The following is a 15164-nucleotide window of genomic DNA, read 5'->3' as shown; positions in this document are numbered from 1 at the left end:
CCTTCCAGATGTGTGGCTGAATTGGCTTGCTGCTTATTCCTCCTCTGCTTCCTCCTCTGCAGTTATTTTAGTTTCAGCATTCATCATTTCAGCATTTAACTAATTTAACATTTAGTTAAAATTTCTAAAATGCTGTTGACATTTTTATTTACTGTTTATATTATTTTCCATTCTCTTTGTCCTTCTAGGCTAATATTTTTTTTCTTTACCGTCATTTTAGTTGGATTTGGGAGGGAACAAAGAAAAATGTGAGTGTTCAATTTGCCGTGTTTAACTAGAAGTCATAAAACCTCATCTGCTCACCTCTGTCTTAAAATAGGAGAGTTTCAGAGAATAGGATTGTTGTCTGGTACAACTTAACTTACTCTGTTTTGTTACATGTTCATTTGTACGTTTGTTTATTCATTCACTCAACAAATATTTGTGTGCTCATTGCTATATGCCAGGCATTGTTCTAGGCACTTTAGATACCTCAGTGAACAAAATAAAGATTCCCCTTCTGACACTTAGGGTTTAGGAGGAGGAGACAAACAACAAACAAATAAATCATGTTATATTAAAAGGTAATAAGTGCTACAGGAAAAGTAAAAAGTATGGTATATAAAGGGGGAAAGTGCTAGGTTTGAGAATGGGACAGGTTTTGTATTAAAGAAGATTGTCAAGTAGTCCTTATGGAGAAAGTAAATTTGGACGAGGAGTCTAAACTCTCTTGTTTGGGGTGCCTGGGTGACTCAGTTGGTTAAGCATCTGATTCTTGATCCTCAGCTCAGGTCTTGATCTCAGGGTGGTGAGTTCAAGCCCTGCACTGGGCTCCGTGCTGTACATGAAGCCTATTTAAAAGTGAAATGAAATAAAGACTGTCTTGCTCATGTCTTATGTCATAGAATTATAAAAACATTATGTAATGTTCACATCTTTTAAAGATTTTATTTTTAAGTAACCTCTACACACCCAATGTGGGGCCTTGAACTCACAACCCTGAGATCAAGAGTCACATGTCTTCCAACCGAGCCAGCTAGGTGCCCTGGTTATAGCTTACTTCTGAGTAGAATAAAACTCTTGAGTCTTGATTATCACCTGTCTGTAGGTCCTCTGATATAAGCTTTGCATTTTGAAGCAAGGAAGTAGGGAGCTATTAATTTGTCTGGACTGTAACTACTGTGAACTGGGCTTGCATTATGGTGGGGCTCTAAGGTCAGTAGATCATAAAGGTGGAAGTGAGGAGACTACATTTTCCAATATCTCAGGAGGAGTCAGAAACTGTAGACCAGGACTCCGGTATTACTATAAGAACTTTGCAAGGTGTGTATCTTCCCCGCATTTATTTTCATTATAGTTTTCTGTTTGTCTATAGTGATTATCAGCAAAACAAAAACAAGAAAGATCTGTGTGCACGTGTGCAAGGGCAATAAAGAATAGGGAATATAAATAGTTGACTTCCTCCCATGACCCAGCCAAGCTTAAGGGAAGGAAGAAAGATTTCAAGTAACAAAGTGGTTCAGTTACACAGGTATTTCAACTGGTAGTTTTACTTCTTTTTCTTTCTTGTTTTTTTTCTTTGTTTTTTTTTTAAGTAACCTCTATGCCCAATGTGGGGCTTGAACTCACAACCCCAAGATCAAGAGTTGCATGCTGTTTCAACTGAGCCAGCCAGGCACCCCTAAAGTTTTACTTCTTAAGCTGCGTGGTCTATCCATAAGGGTTTTTGTTTGTTAAATTTTTATTTTGAATAACTTCAAACAGAAAAGTTTCACTAGCCCCATCCCAGCACCACTTCCAGGATCCAGTCAGAGTTGTGGCATTTAGTTGTCCTGTTGCCTTAGTGTCCTTTCATCTGGAACAGTTTTTTAGCCTTTTCTGTCTGTCATGACTGTAACACTTTTGAAGAGTCAAGCCTGATTTTATAATGACCCTTTCTTGATTCTTTTGCAGTAGTTTCCTGATCATTTCCTCATGGTTAGATTTAGGTTATACATTTTTCATAGAAATACTATGTAAATGGTGTGCTTATTTTAGTGCATCACATCACAAGTTGATAAATCATACAGAATATTCAAAAATTGGACTTTGAAGATACTGTAGAAATAACTTTATTTTTATTTCCTTTTCATATATACGAAATAGTGATATATGATAAATCTGAGCTTTAAATAGCTCTGTGATACACATCAAATAAAAATTCTAAGAAAGTGTTGTCAATGTTAAAGTGGCATTTTTCTTTTTTGGTGTGATGTAAAATAATGTTTTTTATACAGCATCTTAGATTCAATTAAATATATTTTTAATTCCTTCTATTGGCTACTCTTCTATTACAGATGGTTAACAATTTTAATATAAAAATATATTTTTATATTAGAAATATAATTGTGGGCGCCTGGGTGGCTCAGTTGGTTGAGCGTCCGACTCTTGGGTTTGGCTCAGGTCATGATCTCAAGGTTTCATGAGTTCAAGCCCCGCATGACCCCCTGCTTGGGATTCTCTCTCTGTTCCTCCCCAACTCACACTGTCTCTCTCTCTCAAAATAAATAAACTTAAAAAAATTTTTTTAGGGGCGCCTGGGTGGCTCAGTCGGTTAAGCGGCTGACTTTGGCTCAGGTCATGATCTCACGGTCCGTGAGTTCGAGCCCCGTGTCGGGCTCTGCGCTGACAGCTCAGAGCCTGGAGCCTGTTTCAGATTCTGTGTCTCCCTCTCTCTGACCCTCCCCCCATTCATGCTCTGTTTCTCTCTGTCTCAAAAATAAATAAACGTAAAAAAAAATTTTTTTTTTAAATTTTTTTAAAAGAATATAATTGTAAACAAACAGACATGGTCTTGTCTCTGTACTGTAGTAGTTTCCTATTATTGCCATAACAAATTGCCACAAACTTAGTGGCTTTAAACAATATAGATTTATTATCTGGAAGCTCTGGAGATTAGAAGTCTGAAAGTCAAGGTATTGGCAGGGCTGTTATCTTTCTGGAGGCTCTAGGGAAGAACTCACTTCCTTGCCTACTCTGGCTTCTGGAAACTGCCTGCATTCCTTGGCTCTTGACCCTGCACCTCCATCTTCAAAGCTAGTAGTATCGTATCCTCAAGTTTCTCTCTCTCTGATTCTCCTACTTCCCTTTTTTATTTATAAGGATCCTCATGATGATTACATTGGGCACACCCATCAATACACTTACATTGTGATCTCACTATCACAAAATCCTTAATTTAATCACATCTGCAAAGTCCCTTTTGCCATGTAAGAAATCATTTTCACAGGTTCCAGCGTTGAGGATATAGATCCCGTCCTAGGCACGTTATTCTGCCTACCACAGGCTCTGTCCTCATGGAATTAATACTCTAGAAAATCAAATAGGGAATTTCTGTAGATTTTGCCAAAAGTAATCAGAAGAAGCCAGGGAAGTAGGAGGAGAACAAAAAAATACTGGATCACAGAACCAAACGGAATTCTAGGAGCATAGAAAAGTGCCCATTGGGGTTTATAAGTACTGGTTTTCCTGGCAAGAAGTTTCAAGATAGTATAGTAATGGAGTGGGAATCCAGACTGAGGTGTGCTAAAAACTTCAAAGAGAGCTGAGAAAGTAGAAATAGTGATTGTAGGCAAACCTTTCAAAACATTTGGTTGGGAAAAAGAGACCATGGTTTCTTTGCAAATATCCTTAGTGGTCTTTTTATGTAAGTCTATTACACAAGTCTTTACCAGAAGTAAAGTGGATGATGAATTTTTTTTTTAGTAAAAGAATGAGGTTTGTTTTTGTTTTTGGTTTTTTAAAATATTTATTTTTGAAGGAGAGAGAGAGAGTGCGAGCAGAGGAGGGGCAGAGAGAGAAGGAGACACGGAATCTGAAACAGGCCCCAGGCTCTGAGCTGTCAGCACAGAGCCCAATGTGGGGCTCGAACCCATGAATCGTGAGATCATGACCTGAGCCAAAGTCAGATGCTTAACCAACTGAGCCACCCATGTGCCCCAAAGAATGAGTATTTTTATAGCAGCAGTTCCATATCACTTATTTGCTAAAAAATTCATAATAGTTCCCCATAACTCACAAGCAAGCATCTATATAGATGAGCTTTTTACTCAATGCCTTTCACTGTTTGTAAATACATCATACTTAAGTTCTCTCATTATAATATCTGATGGAAAAAAGTCTCTTCAACAAATGGTGTTGGGAAAATTGGACAGCAACATGCAGAAGAATGAAACTGGACCACTTTCTTATACCATACACAAATAAATTAAAAATGGATGAAAGATCTAAATGTAAGACAGGAAACCAACAAAATCCCAGAGGAGAATACGGGCAGCAACCTCTTTGACTTCAGCCAGAGCATCTCCTTACTAGACATATCTCCAGAGGCAAGGGAAATAAAAGCAAACATATGCACTATTGGGACTTCAACATTAAAAGCTTCTGCACAGCTCAGGAAACAATCAACAAAACTAAAGTGCAACTTATGGAATGGGAGAAGATATTTACAAATGATTTATCTGATAAAGGGTTAGATTCCAAAAGCTATAAAGAGCTTAACAACTCAACACCCAAAAAACAAATAACCGGTTAAGAAATGGGCAGAAGACATGAACAGACACTTTTCCAAAGAAGACATCCAGATGGCCAACAGACACATGAAAAGATGCTCAGCATCACTCATCATCAGGGAAGTACACATCAAAACCATGAGATACCACCTCACACGTGTCAGAATGGCTAAAATTAACAACACAAGAAACAACAGGTGTTGGCAAGAATGTGGAGAAAGGGGAACCCTTTTGTACTGTCGGTGGGAATGCAAACTGGAGAACAGTATGGAGATCACTAAAGAAAACTAAAAATAGAACTACCCTACATTCTAGCAATTGCACTATTAGGTATTTACCCAAAAGATATAAAAATACAGATTTGAAGAGGTACATGCACTCTAATGTTTATAGCAACATTATCAACAATAGCTGAACTATGGAGAGAACCCAAATGTCCATTGACTGATGAACAGGTAAGGAAGGTGGTATGTGTGTACTATACCACGCTATATACCACCTTCTTTATATATGTGTATACACACATACACATACATACATACATACATACATACATACATACATACACAATGGAATATTACTCAGCCATCAAAAATAATGAAATCTTGCCATTTGCAATGACGTAATGGAGCTAGAATGTATTATGCTAGTAAAATAAGTCCAAGAAAGACAAATACCATATGGTTTCACTTATGTGGAATTCAAGAAACAAAACAGATGAACATATGGGAAGGTGAGGGAAAAGAGGAGAGAGGAAAACAAACCACAAGAGACTCTTAAAGATGGAGAACAAACTATAAGTTGATGGATGGAGGTGGGTGGGAGACAGGCTAGATAGGTGATAGGTATTAAGGAGGGCACTGGTTCTGATGAGCACTGGGTGTTGTATTAAGTGATTAATCACTGAATTCTCCGGAAACCATTATTGCACTGTATGTTAACTAAAATTTAAATATAAAGTTAAGAAAAAAAGTTCTCTCATTATAATAAATCGTGTGCTTCAGCTGGGCTGGTCCTACACCTCTTTACTCCTATTTCTTTTCTGCCACTGGAATGGTTTTTTCGTATTTCTTCATCCTACTTTCCAGGAACCCAGCCTCACTGTCCAACCTCCCACAACCTCTTCTGTCTTAGAATTTCAGCAGCAGTTCTCATACATTTCTTTTATTCTTAGTTCCTGACTTTCTACCTCAGACAGATGTGCTATAACAATGAAAGCAATCACCTGATTTTCACTATACTCTACTTCGAAAGACTTCAGACTTAGAGAAAATGAAAGTGAGACAATACATGGAGATAGACTTTTGTAACACGTAAAGGCCAATACTTTATTCTTTTTTTCAAGAAATTTTCCTAATTCTTTTTATTTTATTTTTGTTGTTTTGAGAGAGAGGGTGGAAGTGAAAGAGGGGCATGGCAGAAAGAGACAGTCCCATGAGGGAGAGAGAGACACACACATACACACAAGTAGGGCTCACCTAAAGTGGGGCTTGTGTTCACCCAAAGTGAGGCTTGTGCATACCTGAAGCAGAGCTGGAACTCACCCTATGTGGGACTCAAGGTCATGAACCTGGAGATTGAGCCCTGAGCTGAAGTCAGATGCTTAACCGACTGAGCTACCCAGGCATCCCATTCCCTAATTTTTTTTTAAGCCATAACACATGAACAAGAAATGTAAAATTAGGGAGATTTCATAATTACTAGCAGGTTCTCTGTATTTACTTTCATTGGCAAATAATCCTCGTGGTCTAGTGGTTAGGATCCGGCGCTCTCATTGGCAAATAAAAAGAAATCTTGATTAATTCTACTTTAATCATTTTATAATTTTTTAAGAATACTGTAAGATAAACTACATAGAATTATTATTGTAAGCATATTTTGATTAATTTCTTTTCTCTTTGAAGGTCCAAGGGATGTCCTTCATAGCAGCAGTTCTCATTCTCAATTTGGAAGAGGCAGATGCCTTCATTGCGTTTGCAAATCTCCTCAATAAGCCATGCCAGTTGGCCTTTTTTCGTGTGGATCACAGCATGGTATGAACATTTGGAATGAATTGTATTTTCCTTTAATTGTTGGTTTCTATAGTCTGAATGCTCTTTTGGAGGGAAAAACAGTAATTGGAAGACTAAAATAAGTTGTTCATTGAATTACGGTTTTGCGAATGCTTGATGAAAAGACTCAGAAAGAGGTGCTAAGCAAGACTTTTTGTTAATTTGTTATTAGGGATTTAATTTCTTTACTTCTAGAGTATACTCTAGTATACTCTTTAATAACTTTATTGATATTTCTATCTTTAGATGTTGAAATATTTTGCAACGTTTGAAGTATTTTTTGAAGAAAATCTCTCCAAACTATTTCTTCATTTTAAATCTTACAGTCTTACACCAGACATATACTTGATAGACTGGTAAGTCATAACATACATAAAATATAATTAAAAATAAAAAACCAAGTAGGGGCACCTGGGTGGCCCAGTCAGTTAAATGTCCGACTTCGGCTCAGGTCATGATCTCATAGTTTGTGGGTTTAAGCCCCACATCAGGCTCTGTGCTGACAGCTCAGAGCCTGGAGCCTGCTTCAGATTCTATGTCTCCCTCTTTCTCTCTGCCCCTCCCTTGCTTGTGCGTGCGCTCTCTCAAAAATAAAATACTTAAAAAAAAAAAAACTTTTTGTGTAATTCAGGAACTAAAGTAAATCTCATGTACAGGATTATACATCTGAAAACTTCTTCCATTACAAATAGAGAAATTCACATTTTTGTGGGGAAGCATTTGATTAAGAACATGGACTCTGGGCTGAAATCAGAATCCCTCAGTTTGTATTTTAGTCTCTTATATAGAAAATGAGAATAATAATATCTATATCTTAAGTTGGTATGAGGGTGTTTTACATGGATTATCTCATTCAATGCCTAGTACATACTACATATACTCTCAGAAAGAGAGCCATTTCTTTATTCTTCACACACAAGAGCTTGTGATAGTTACGATAGTGGGGGTTTTTTTTGAAGGCTTTATCCAGCTTTTTGACAGAAGAGTGGAGCCTTATTTAGGTGCTAATGCCTTTTTTTCAACTTTCCAATTTCAACACTTCCTTGCCAAGGACTCTGGTGAGCCCGTTGATTACAGAACGGAGGGGTGGTGAATTTTGCCAAAGGGATGGTGCAGTTATCTTAAGATAGGTTGTTAAGAGTATGTATGAAACATTCAACCCTTAAATTCTAATCACCAAATTCAGTGGATTTCATGTAAATGATCCTAAGTTTTAATATAGAAAAATAATTAATGGCTTTGATCAAATATGCTGTCTTACCAGTTGTTTGGGGCTTCTTTTATTTAAGATTTTTTTTAAACTTATTTTTTGGTGTGTTCTCATCCATTCCCACTAGGAACATTAGAGTTCCTCTGGGAAGGACCCAAGATAATGGGGGAGAAGAAAGGTTTTATATCATGAGACCCAGAGGACCAAGATCAATACTAAGAGGGGGAAGGGGGGAAAAATACTCAATTTTCAGGCCTGAGGAGTGTCAACAGGAGACAAACCAGGATCACAATTAATAATAGGGAGCAGGATGGAACCAATAATGAGTGAGGACTGTGTACTAGAAACTTCCTAGACAGTGGTAGTGCCATTCTCTCTCTCATTTTTGAGCAATGAATTACTATTCTCTGTACTACCAAGGGCATGCTTTTTGTTGTGCAATTAAATATGTGTTTATATTGTAAGAAATAGACATGGGTTTTTGTTTCACTGCCTCTGTTGAACTTACTACATACAAATCCCACAATCGATTATGCAAGAGAAAAGAGGAATAAATAAGTGGCAGTGCTAAATAGGGTGGGAGCCTTTAGTTCTCTTCCTCAGGTTTCATCGGCACTACCTCAAATAAACACAATCTTTGTAAAAAAAAAAAAAAAATGTGCATTTTGTGGGTGCCTGGCTGGCTCAGTATGTAGAGCATACGACTCTTGATCTTGGGGTTGTAAGTTTGAGCCCCATGTTGGTTGTAGAGATTAGTTAAAAATAAAATCTTAAAAAAAAAATGTGTGCTTTGCCAAGGCAGCTTAAAGAAAAGTTCTCTAGCACCTACTCTCCTATTTCCCCAACCAGAATGCCGCCCCGAAGCACCACTGGATAAAGAATTACATGATCAGACATTGTCAGAAAGGATGGGAAAAACCGTTTTGGTGATTCTGTTGGGAGCGTATACATGCTCCAAAAGAAGTAGTAAGTAAAGTTTGGTAAAGGGAAAAACAAAAACCCAGTAGATAGATGTCTGTGGTAGGAGAAGAGAGACAAGTCAGACATTATGATTTTTAGGTTAATAGATACTTGGGTTCCTCATACAATAGTAAGTAACTTTTTTGAGCATTTCTTATGTGCCAGGCACTGTTCTAAATACTTTACATTTATTCCTTTAATTTTCAAAACAATCCTGAGAGGTAGGTAATCTATCATTCTGTGTTTACTAATGAGGAAACTGAGGCACAGCAAGGGTGGATATCTTGCTCAAGGTAACACTACTAATGTCAAACTCAGATATTGTGGTTTCAGAGACCATATCCTTAACTACTAGGTGATTTTGTCACTCTAATATGTGTTAAGCCATATCTCTGTGGAAGGTTGTAAATTCACATAATTTCGTTATTTGTTACTTTCCCACTGCTCAAGTTTTTGAAAGAAGGAGTTATATCTTATTTGCCTTTTTATCCCTAATTAAGCACTGTTGTTTTTATATAGAGATGTTTAATGAGTTAATGGATAAATGAATGAAAAATTTCAATGACTATTTCCCCCCTAATTTTAGGATCTTCACACTGTATAGCAAATCACTCCCACTTGATCTGGCCTGTAGAGTCTGGGATGTATTTTGCAGAGATGGGGAGGAATTTTTATTTAGGACTGGATTAGGAATCCTCCGATTATATGAAGATATTCTCCTACAAATGGACTTTATTCATATAGCACAGTTCCTAACTAAATTGCCAGAAGATATCACATCAGAAAAGCTGTTCAACTGTATTGCAGCCATTCAGATGCAGAATAGCACCAAAAAATGGACTCAGGTAGAGTGACCTCTTCCTACTTCTTCTAATAGATATGTTAAAACAATCAGTTGACTTCATGTAAAAAAAAGTTACTTATTTCTCAAATGTTAGTACTTAATTAAAAATCAATTAAAAACTGATTTTTGACTTTGAAAGAGCAAGAGTTTAAAACATATTACTCCTCTTTCACCTATCCAAACCTATATTATTTTTATGTAAGTCCAGTAATGTTTTGCATTTAGTGAACTACAATCTACAGTGGTCCCATTTGCCAGAGCAATTCTGTAATTACTTTGGTATCTCAAGTAGACAACAACTGTATTAAACACCTACTGCGTGCTAAGAGTTTGCAATAGAAAGTATATAATGTATGATTTGTAGCTTTTTAGATGCTTTTAGTCTTGTTAGGGAAGCAAACATTGGCAGTCTAAGTTAAGTGACATATAAGATAGCATTATCACTTGCTCCTTGAATGATACGGTAGGCATCATAAGCTCACAGTTTTATTACTTATGAAAATGAAATCTAAGAATACTGGTCCAAAAAAAAAAGGGAATATCAGTCAAGAAAATGTTCTGTTACCAAATAGTAATTTCATAATATTTGGCAAGTGATAAAAAACTGGAATGTATATACCATAAAATTGGGTTGAAACAAACAAGAGGATTTGAGAATGGCAGTCTTCCAGTGGACAGAGTTAAATATACTAAAGCCTTTTCGCATTAATAAGCTATAGTTATTTAAATATCTTAATCTGTGTGGTAGCTAATTTTGAGGATTAATCTTTCCTTTATATAATTTTCAGGTCTTTGCCTCTGTAATGAAGGATATTAAAGAAGGAGACAAGAATAATAGTCCTGCTTTGAAAAGCTAATCTTCAAAATTAAGACTAAATGTAATGTAAAAGATGTTTTTTGATAAAAGTTTTTTGTTTCCTATGTAAAAAACATGGAAGAAAATGTTGGAGAAATCTAAACGAATCAAGACATGGGAAAGTGCTGATTTTGAATTCCATGACTGAAGTTAATGAAATGAGTAACTGATTGACAGTATTAATAAAAAAGTATTTTGTAGAGAGCCCTTTTACAAAGGAAAAAGTTTAAATGGCTAGTTCATACTCCATAATTTGGAGTGAACGGTTTAATGCAATAAACTTTTTTAACAGCTTTGGAGATTATTCAAATTTTTACATCTTTTCTTTCTTAACAGTTACCATAAAAGCACTTTGGAGGTCAGAGCAGATTGTTAAATACTACTTTAACTTCCAAAATACTATTTGAAATAAACACCTTAGTACAAACATTGTCTCCAGTTCTGACCTTTTGAAGATATTAGAGACCAAGAGTAAGCAACTTTGATTGTAAATTATTTAAGTCATTGAAGTCATTACCTTCACTCACAGGTTGGGGGAAGTTTGGGTTTTCTGGGAACTGGAAATACTGGTGGGAGCTTGTTTCACATTCAATTAGATGTTTTCCACAGTATCATGTCTGTCTGTTTCTGAAGGGAAATTGTTTCTTAGGGAATTCGTGTCACTCAGAATTTTAGCCTTTCTGTTTCTAGTGTAAGAAATTGTTCTATTACTAGAATTATTAAATTCATCTAGTAATTTAAGAAAGCTAACTGGTAGAAGGAAAGTTCTTTGCACTTTAGTGGACTGAAGACTTGATTTTGGAAGTAAGTCCATAAATATAAATGAGATTTTTCACTGGTAAGAGTAAAACATATGAATTCTGAGAGTTCTTAAATAGCATGCTACTTGGCAAGATGTTAAACTTCTTAGTTGAAATTCCTTCACTGTCTGTAGAAACAAAATTTAATTCCGTTTTAAATTTGAAATCTTAATATGTAGCCAAGTCTATGACTTGTAAAACACTGTGCATAATTTTCTAATCAATGGAAATAAGAGTAAAAGAAAAAGATAAAATTAACTTTTTTCTAACAAGTCTAACTTTGATGGTATAGTGGATAAAGAAATTATTAATTATTGATAAATTCATATGAAATTTATTATATTATGTTTAATCCTTGAACCTAAATCACTTGAGTATTATAAGTGATATCTGTATAACATGCTCTTTTGTTAATAATTAGATGTACAGTGTGCTTTTATGTTGCAGTTTGGTTTAAAACAAATCTTAAGCATACTATTTCTGGTAGCAGTATGTAGTCTTCAAACTAACAAGCCTGAGAACCTTGTTAGTTCAGTGACTGCCTCTTTAGGAGTATGGGACCAGATGGTGTCCATATATTTTTACCCCATGGGTCATTCTAGCCTAGGGACCACTAGTGGAACCCTCAGAAGTTAACTCCTATCTTCGGAGCTTACTTAGTGAAAACTAGTAGTGTAATAATATTGAGGGAGTATCCAGGGTCTTAATAGGTTTTAGAATGACATTTTAACTCTGGTAACTACTTCCTTGGTATTGGTGGTCCTGGTAACAGGGAATGTAACCGCTGGCAGTAATATCATTGAAGTTATACTACCTGCCTAAATTTAATCTTACTTTTGTGTATTTGTTTCCTGAGTTGACCTAAATTACTGTATTACTTTTTCTCATTTTTATTATTGTACAGTTTCTTTACCTTTCAAATATAAATGTGTATATAAAATGTAAATACAAGGAATTCACTAAAACCACTATTAGTAATTACTGTGTAAATAAAACTTGTAAGCAGAGTAATTACTTGAAATGAGTGTTCATTACTTTGGGGATAACCGGTTTATTTTACCACATTTGGAGGAAAAGAATAACCTTTTTTTTTTTTTTTGCCAAATTTCTTCTTCAGGGGATATTTTTAGTCCTTCAGCCTCTTGAGACTGACCATACTGGCAGTTCAAATATTGTACTGTATCTTCCTTTGAACCTGCTCTACAGGCAATATAAGATTGTTTTACATGGTCAGTGTATGATAGGTTGTTTGGTTTTCAGTTAAAAAATAAGCTTTCCTAAAAATCTCCAAGATTATGTAAAATTTAATATGTATAATGTTTCATTTGTCTACTTAATATATATATTATATGTATATTATATATATAATATATATTATATGTATATTATATATATAATCTATATTATATGTGTATTATATATAATATATATATGTATATTATATATATAATATATATATGTATATTATATATAATATATATGTATATTATATATATATTATATGTATATTATATATAACATGTATATTATATATATAATATATATTATATGTATATTATATATATATATTATTTCTCATTTTATGTCCTTTCAGCCAGGTATACATTGTATTATTTAAGTGGTACTTAGAAGATCCCAGTAAGTAGCATAATTTTCTTTTTTTTTTAATTTTTTAATGTTTATTTTTGAGAGAGAGAGAGTGCAAGCAAGGGAGGGGCAGAGAGAGAGGGAGACACAGAATCCAAAGCAGGCTCCAGGCTCCAAGCTGTGCTTACAGCTTGGAGCCCGATGCAGGGCTTGAATGAACTCACGAACCGTGAGATCGTGACCTGAGCTGAAGTCGGATGCTTAACCAACTGAGCCAACTAGGTGCCCCAGGTAGCATAGTTTTCTGAAAGCCTTAGAACATAGTTACGGTTTTTGCTGATTTCTTTTGCATTGATGATCTACATATAATGTTATTGGTTTGGGTATATTTGTTTGACTTTACAAAAGTTAGGTAGCATTTGCAAAAGGGCATTGAGATTGTGAAGCCTCTGACTTTAGGATAACAGCTTTCATTGTAGCTTGGGAACTGATACTATTTTATCTAGAGCAGTCAACATTTTAAGAGTCTATACTGTTAGTGTAATTCTAAATTATATAATCATGGAATAATTTATATTACTTCATAATGCCATACATTTTATTTTTCTTATTTTTGATTGATAAAATTCTTTTGTATTCCATGAGCATATTCAGACAGCAGAGATGGGTATAAAAGAGGTGAAAAAAACATGTGAAATAGCCATGTTTAATTTTCTACGACTAGTTGGCATATATAGTGTCAGAAAACAAAGTCTTACCTCTGGGGGAAAAAGTGATTTTTGTATTGAATTCATGTTATTTTTATGTTATATGTGATGCTGACGTGAGCACTCATGTTATTTTGATGTTATCAAAGCAGTGTCCAAAATAGGAATTCCCAAAATTAGTAAAACTTCATTAATTATAACTTCACTGCTTCACCCATGTAAAAACAAAAATTAAAACAGAAGATTTCAGGGAAACTATTGACTTCAGAGAGAAGAAATCCTGGCCCGTTGAAAATAGTGTTTGTTTACTAACAGTGTAATTGCAATAGAAGTGAAATACTTGGTACTTTAAATGAGAGTGGGAACATTTGCTAAGCCCTGCTAAGCATTGCCTCTTAATATTTTGATAGACTAAATAAAGTTGCAAGGCTTGGGAAGTTAGCAAAATTGCCTTTCTTTCCAAACATTCTACCATTTAATGTGGTTTTATTATTTGCATATCATCCTGTGGGTTGAGCTTGTTTTCTAATAAATGCCAGAAGATTTGACTTTTAAAAAAATTGCAAAGTGTTTTCATTTGTTGAACATTTAAGTAAACAGTACTTTATGGTTTTATTTAAGGTAACTTGACTTTTGTACTATTGCAATATATTTGGAGAGTCACTTTTGTAATAAAAATGTAAATGATATACAGATTTGAAAAAGTATATAAAATTGACAGCGGTGCATGTATGTTCTCATTTTTTTCATCTTCAGGCAAAGTATCATACATAATGATACTATAAAACCAGAAAGTGAAGCTTCAGTTTTTCCTGATCTAGGCACTATTGATAATGTTGTAAGTAAATGATGTATTTTGATTATTACATAAATTGCAAAGCTTTTTAATTTTAGCATGTATACATATATTTTTAATTTTTTTAATGTTTATTTTTGAGAGAGACAGAGCGTGAGTGGGGGAGCGGCAGAGAGACAGAGGCATCGAATCCCAAGCAGGCTCCAGGCTCTGTCAGCACAGAGCCTGACGTGGGGCTCAAACCCACGAGCCGTGAGATCATGGCCTGAGCCGAAGTTGGACACTTAGCTGGCTGAGCCACCCAGGTGCCCCTAGCACCTTAAGAAATTTTGAAAGGAAAGTATTTACTTGATTAAAACCTTGTAGATTGTACGTAAGGTTCCTGAGAAGATAAGTTGAAAAGTGTTTGAATGATAGAGTTCTATTCTTAATGTATACCAAGTGATTTTTAAATAAATTATAGTGCACTAAGGGAATATCCCATTACTTGTAGTATTTCTTCTGATTTGATTTTGAAGGCCACTTATGTGAGTCCTTGAAAAGTAAACAGTTCTCGGGCACCTGGGTGGCTCAGTCGGTTGAGCATCCGACTTCGGCTCAGGTCATGATCTTGGGGTCTGTGAGTTCGAACCCTGCATCAGGCTCTGTGCTGACGGCTCAGAGCCTGGAGCTTGTTTCAGATTCTGTGTCTCCCTCTCTCTCTCTGCCCCTCCCCCTCTCCTGCTCTGTCTCTCTCTCTCTCTCTGTCAAAAATAAATAAACATAAAAAAGTAAACAGTTCTCATAAAACTTGTTAGACTACATGTTTTACACTCCTTTAAAAA

The 15164-nt window shown here is 35.4% G+C and overlaps 1 protein-coding gene across 5 annotated transcripts in view; it reads left to right on the top strand.

Annotated features, from left to right (window-relative positions):
- Window positions 1–12257, top strand: part of TBC1D12 (TBC1 domain family member 12) — a 100641-nt gene extending 88384 nt beyond the window's left edge. For 4 of the 5 annotated variants that reach the window (XM_060641974.3, XM_078434613.2, XM_078434612.1 and 1 more), the window contains 4 exons: window positions 6434–6562; window positions 6827–6936; window positions 9337–9595; window positions 10383–12257. In XM_060641974.3, coding sequence (XP_060497957.1) covers window positions 6434–6562; window positions 6827–6936; window positions 9337–9595; window positions 10383–10451 — 567 coding nt within the window. In that variant the 3' untranslated portion in view covers window positions 10452–12257. Of the gene's footprint in view, window positions 1–6433; window positions 6563–6826; window positions 6937–8639; window positions 8757–9336; window positions 9596–10382 lie in introns of those variants that run through there. The other variant, XR_013550533.2, reaches the window with a different exon arrangement.
- Window positions 12258–15164: the final 2907 nt, after the last annotated feature.

The sequence above is a fragment of the Panthera onca genome, chromosome D2 (assembly GCF_046562875.1).
Source record: "Panthera onca isolate mPanOnc1 chromosome D2, mPanOnc1 haplotype 2, whole genome shotgun sequence".
In the NCBI taxonomy this organism is placed as follows: Eukaryota; Metazoa; Chordata; class Mammalia; order Carnivora; family Felidae; genus Panthera; species Panthera onca.
The sequence above is the reverse complement of the archived record's forward strand: the minus strand, read 5'-3'. Positions and strand labels throughout refer to the sequence as shown.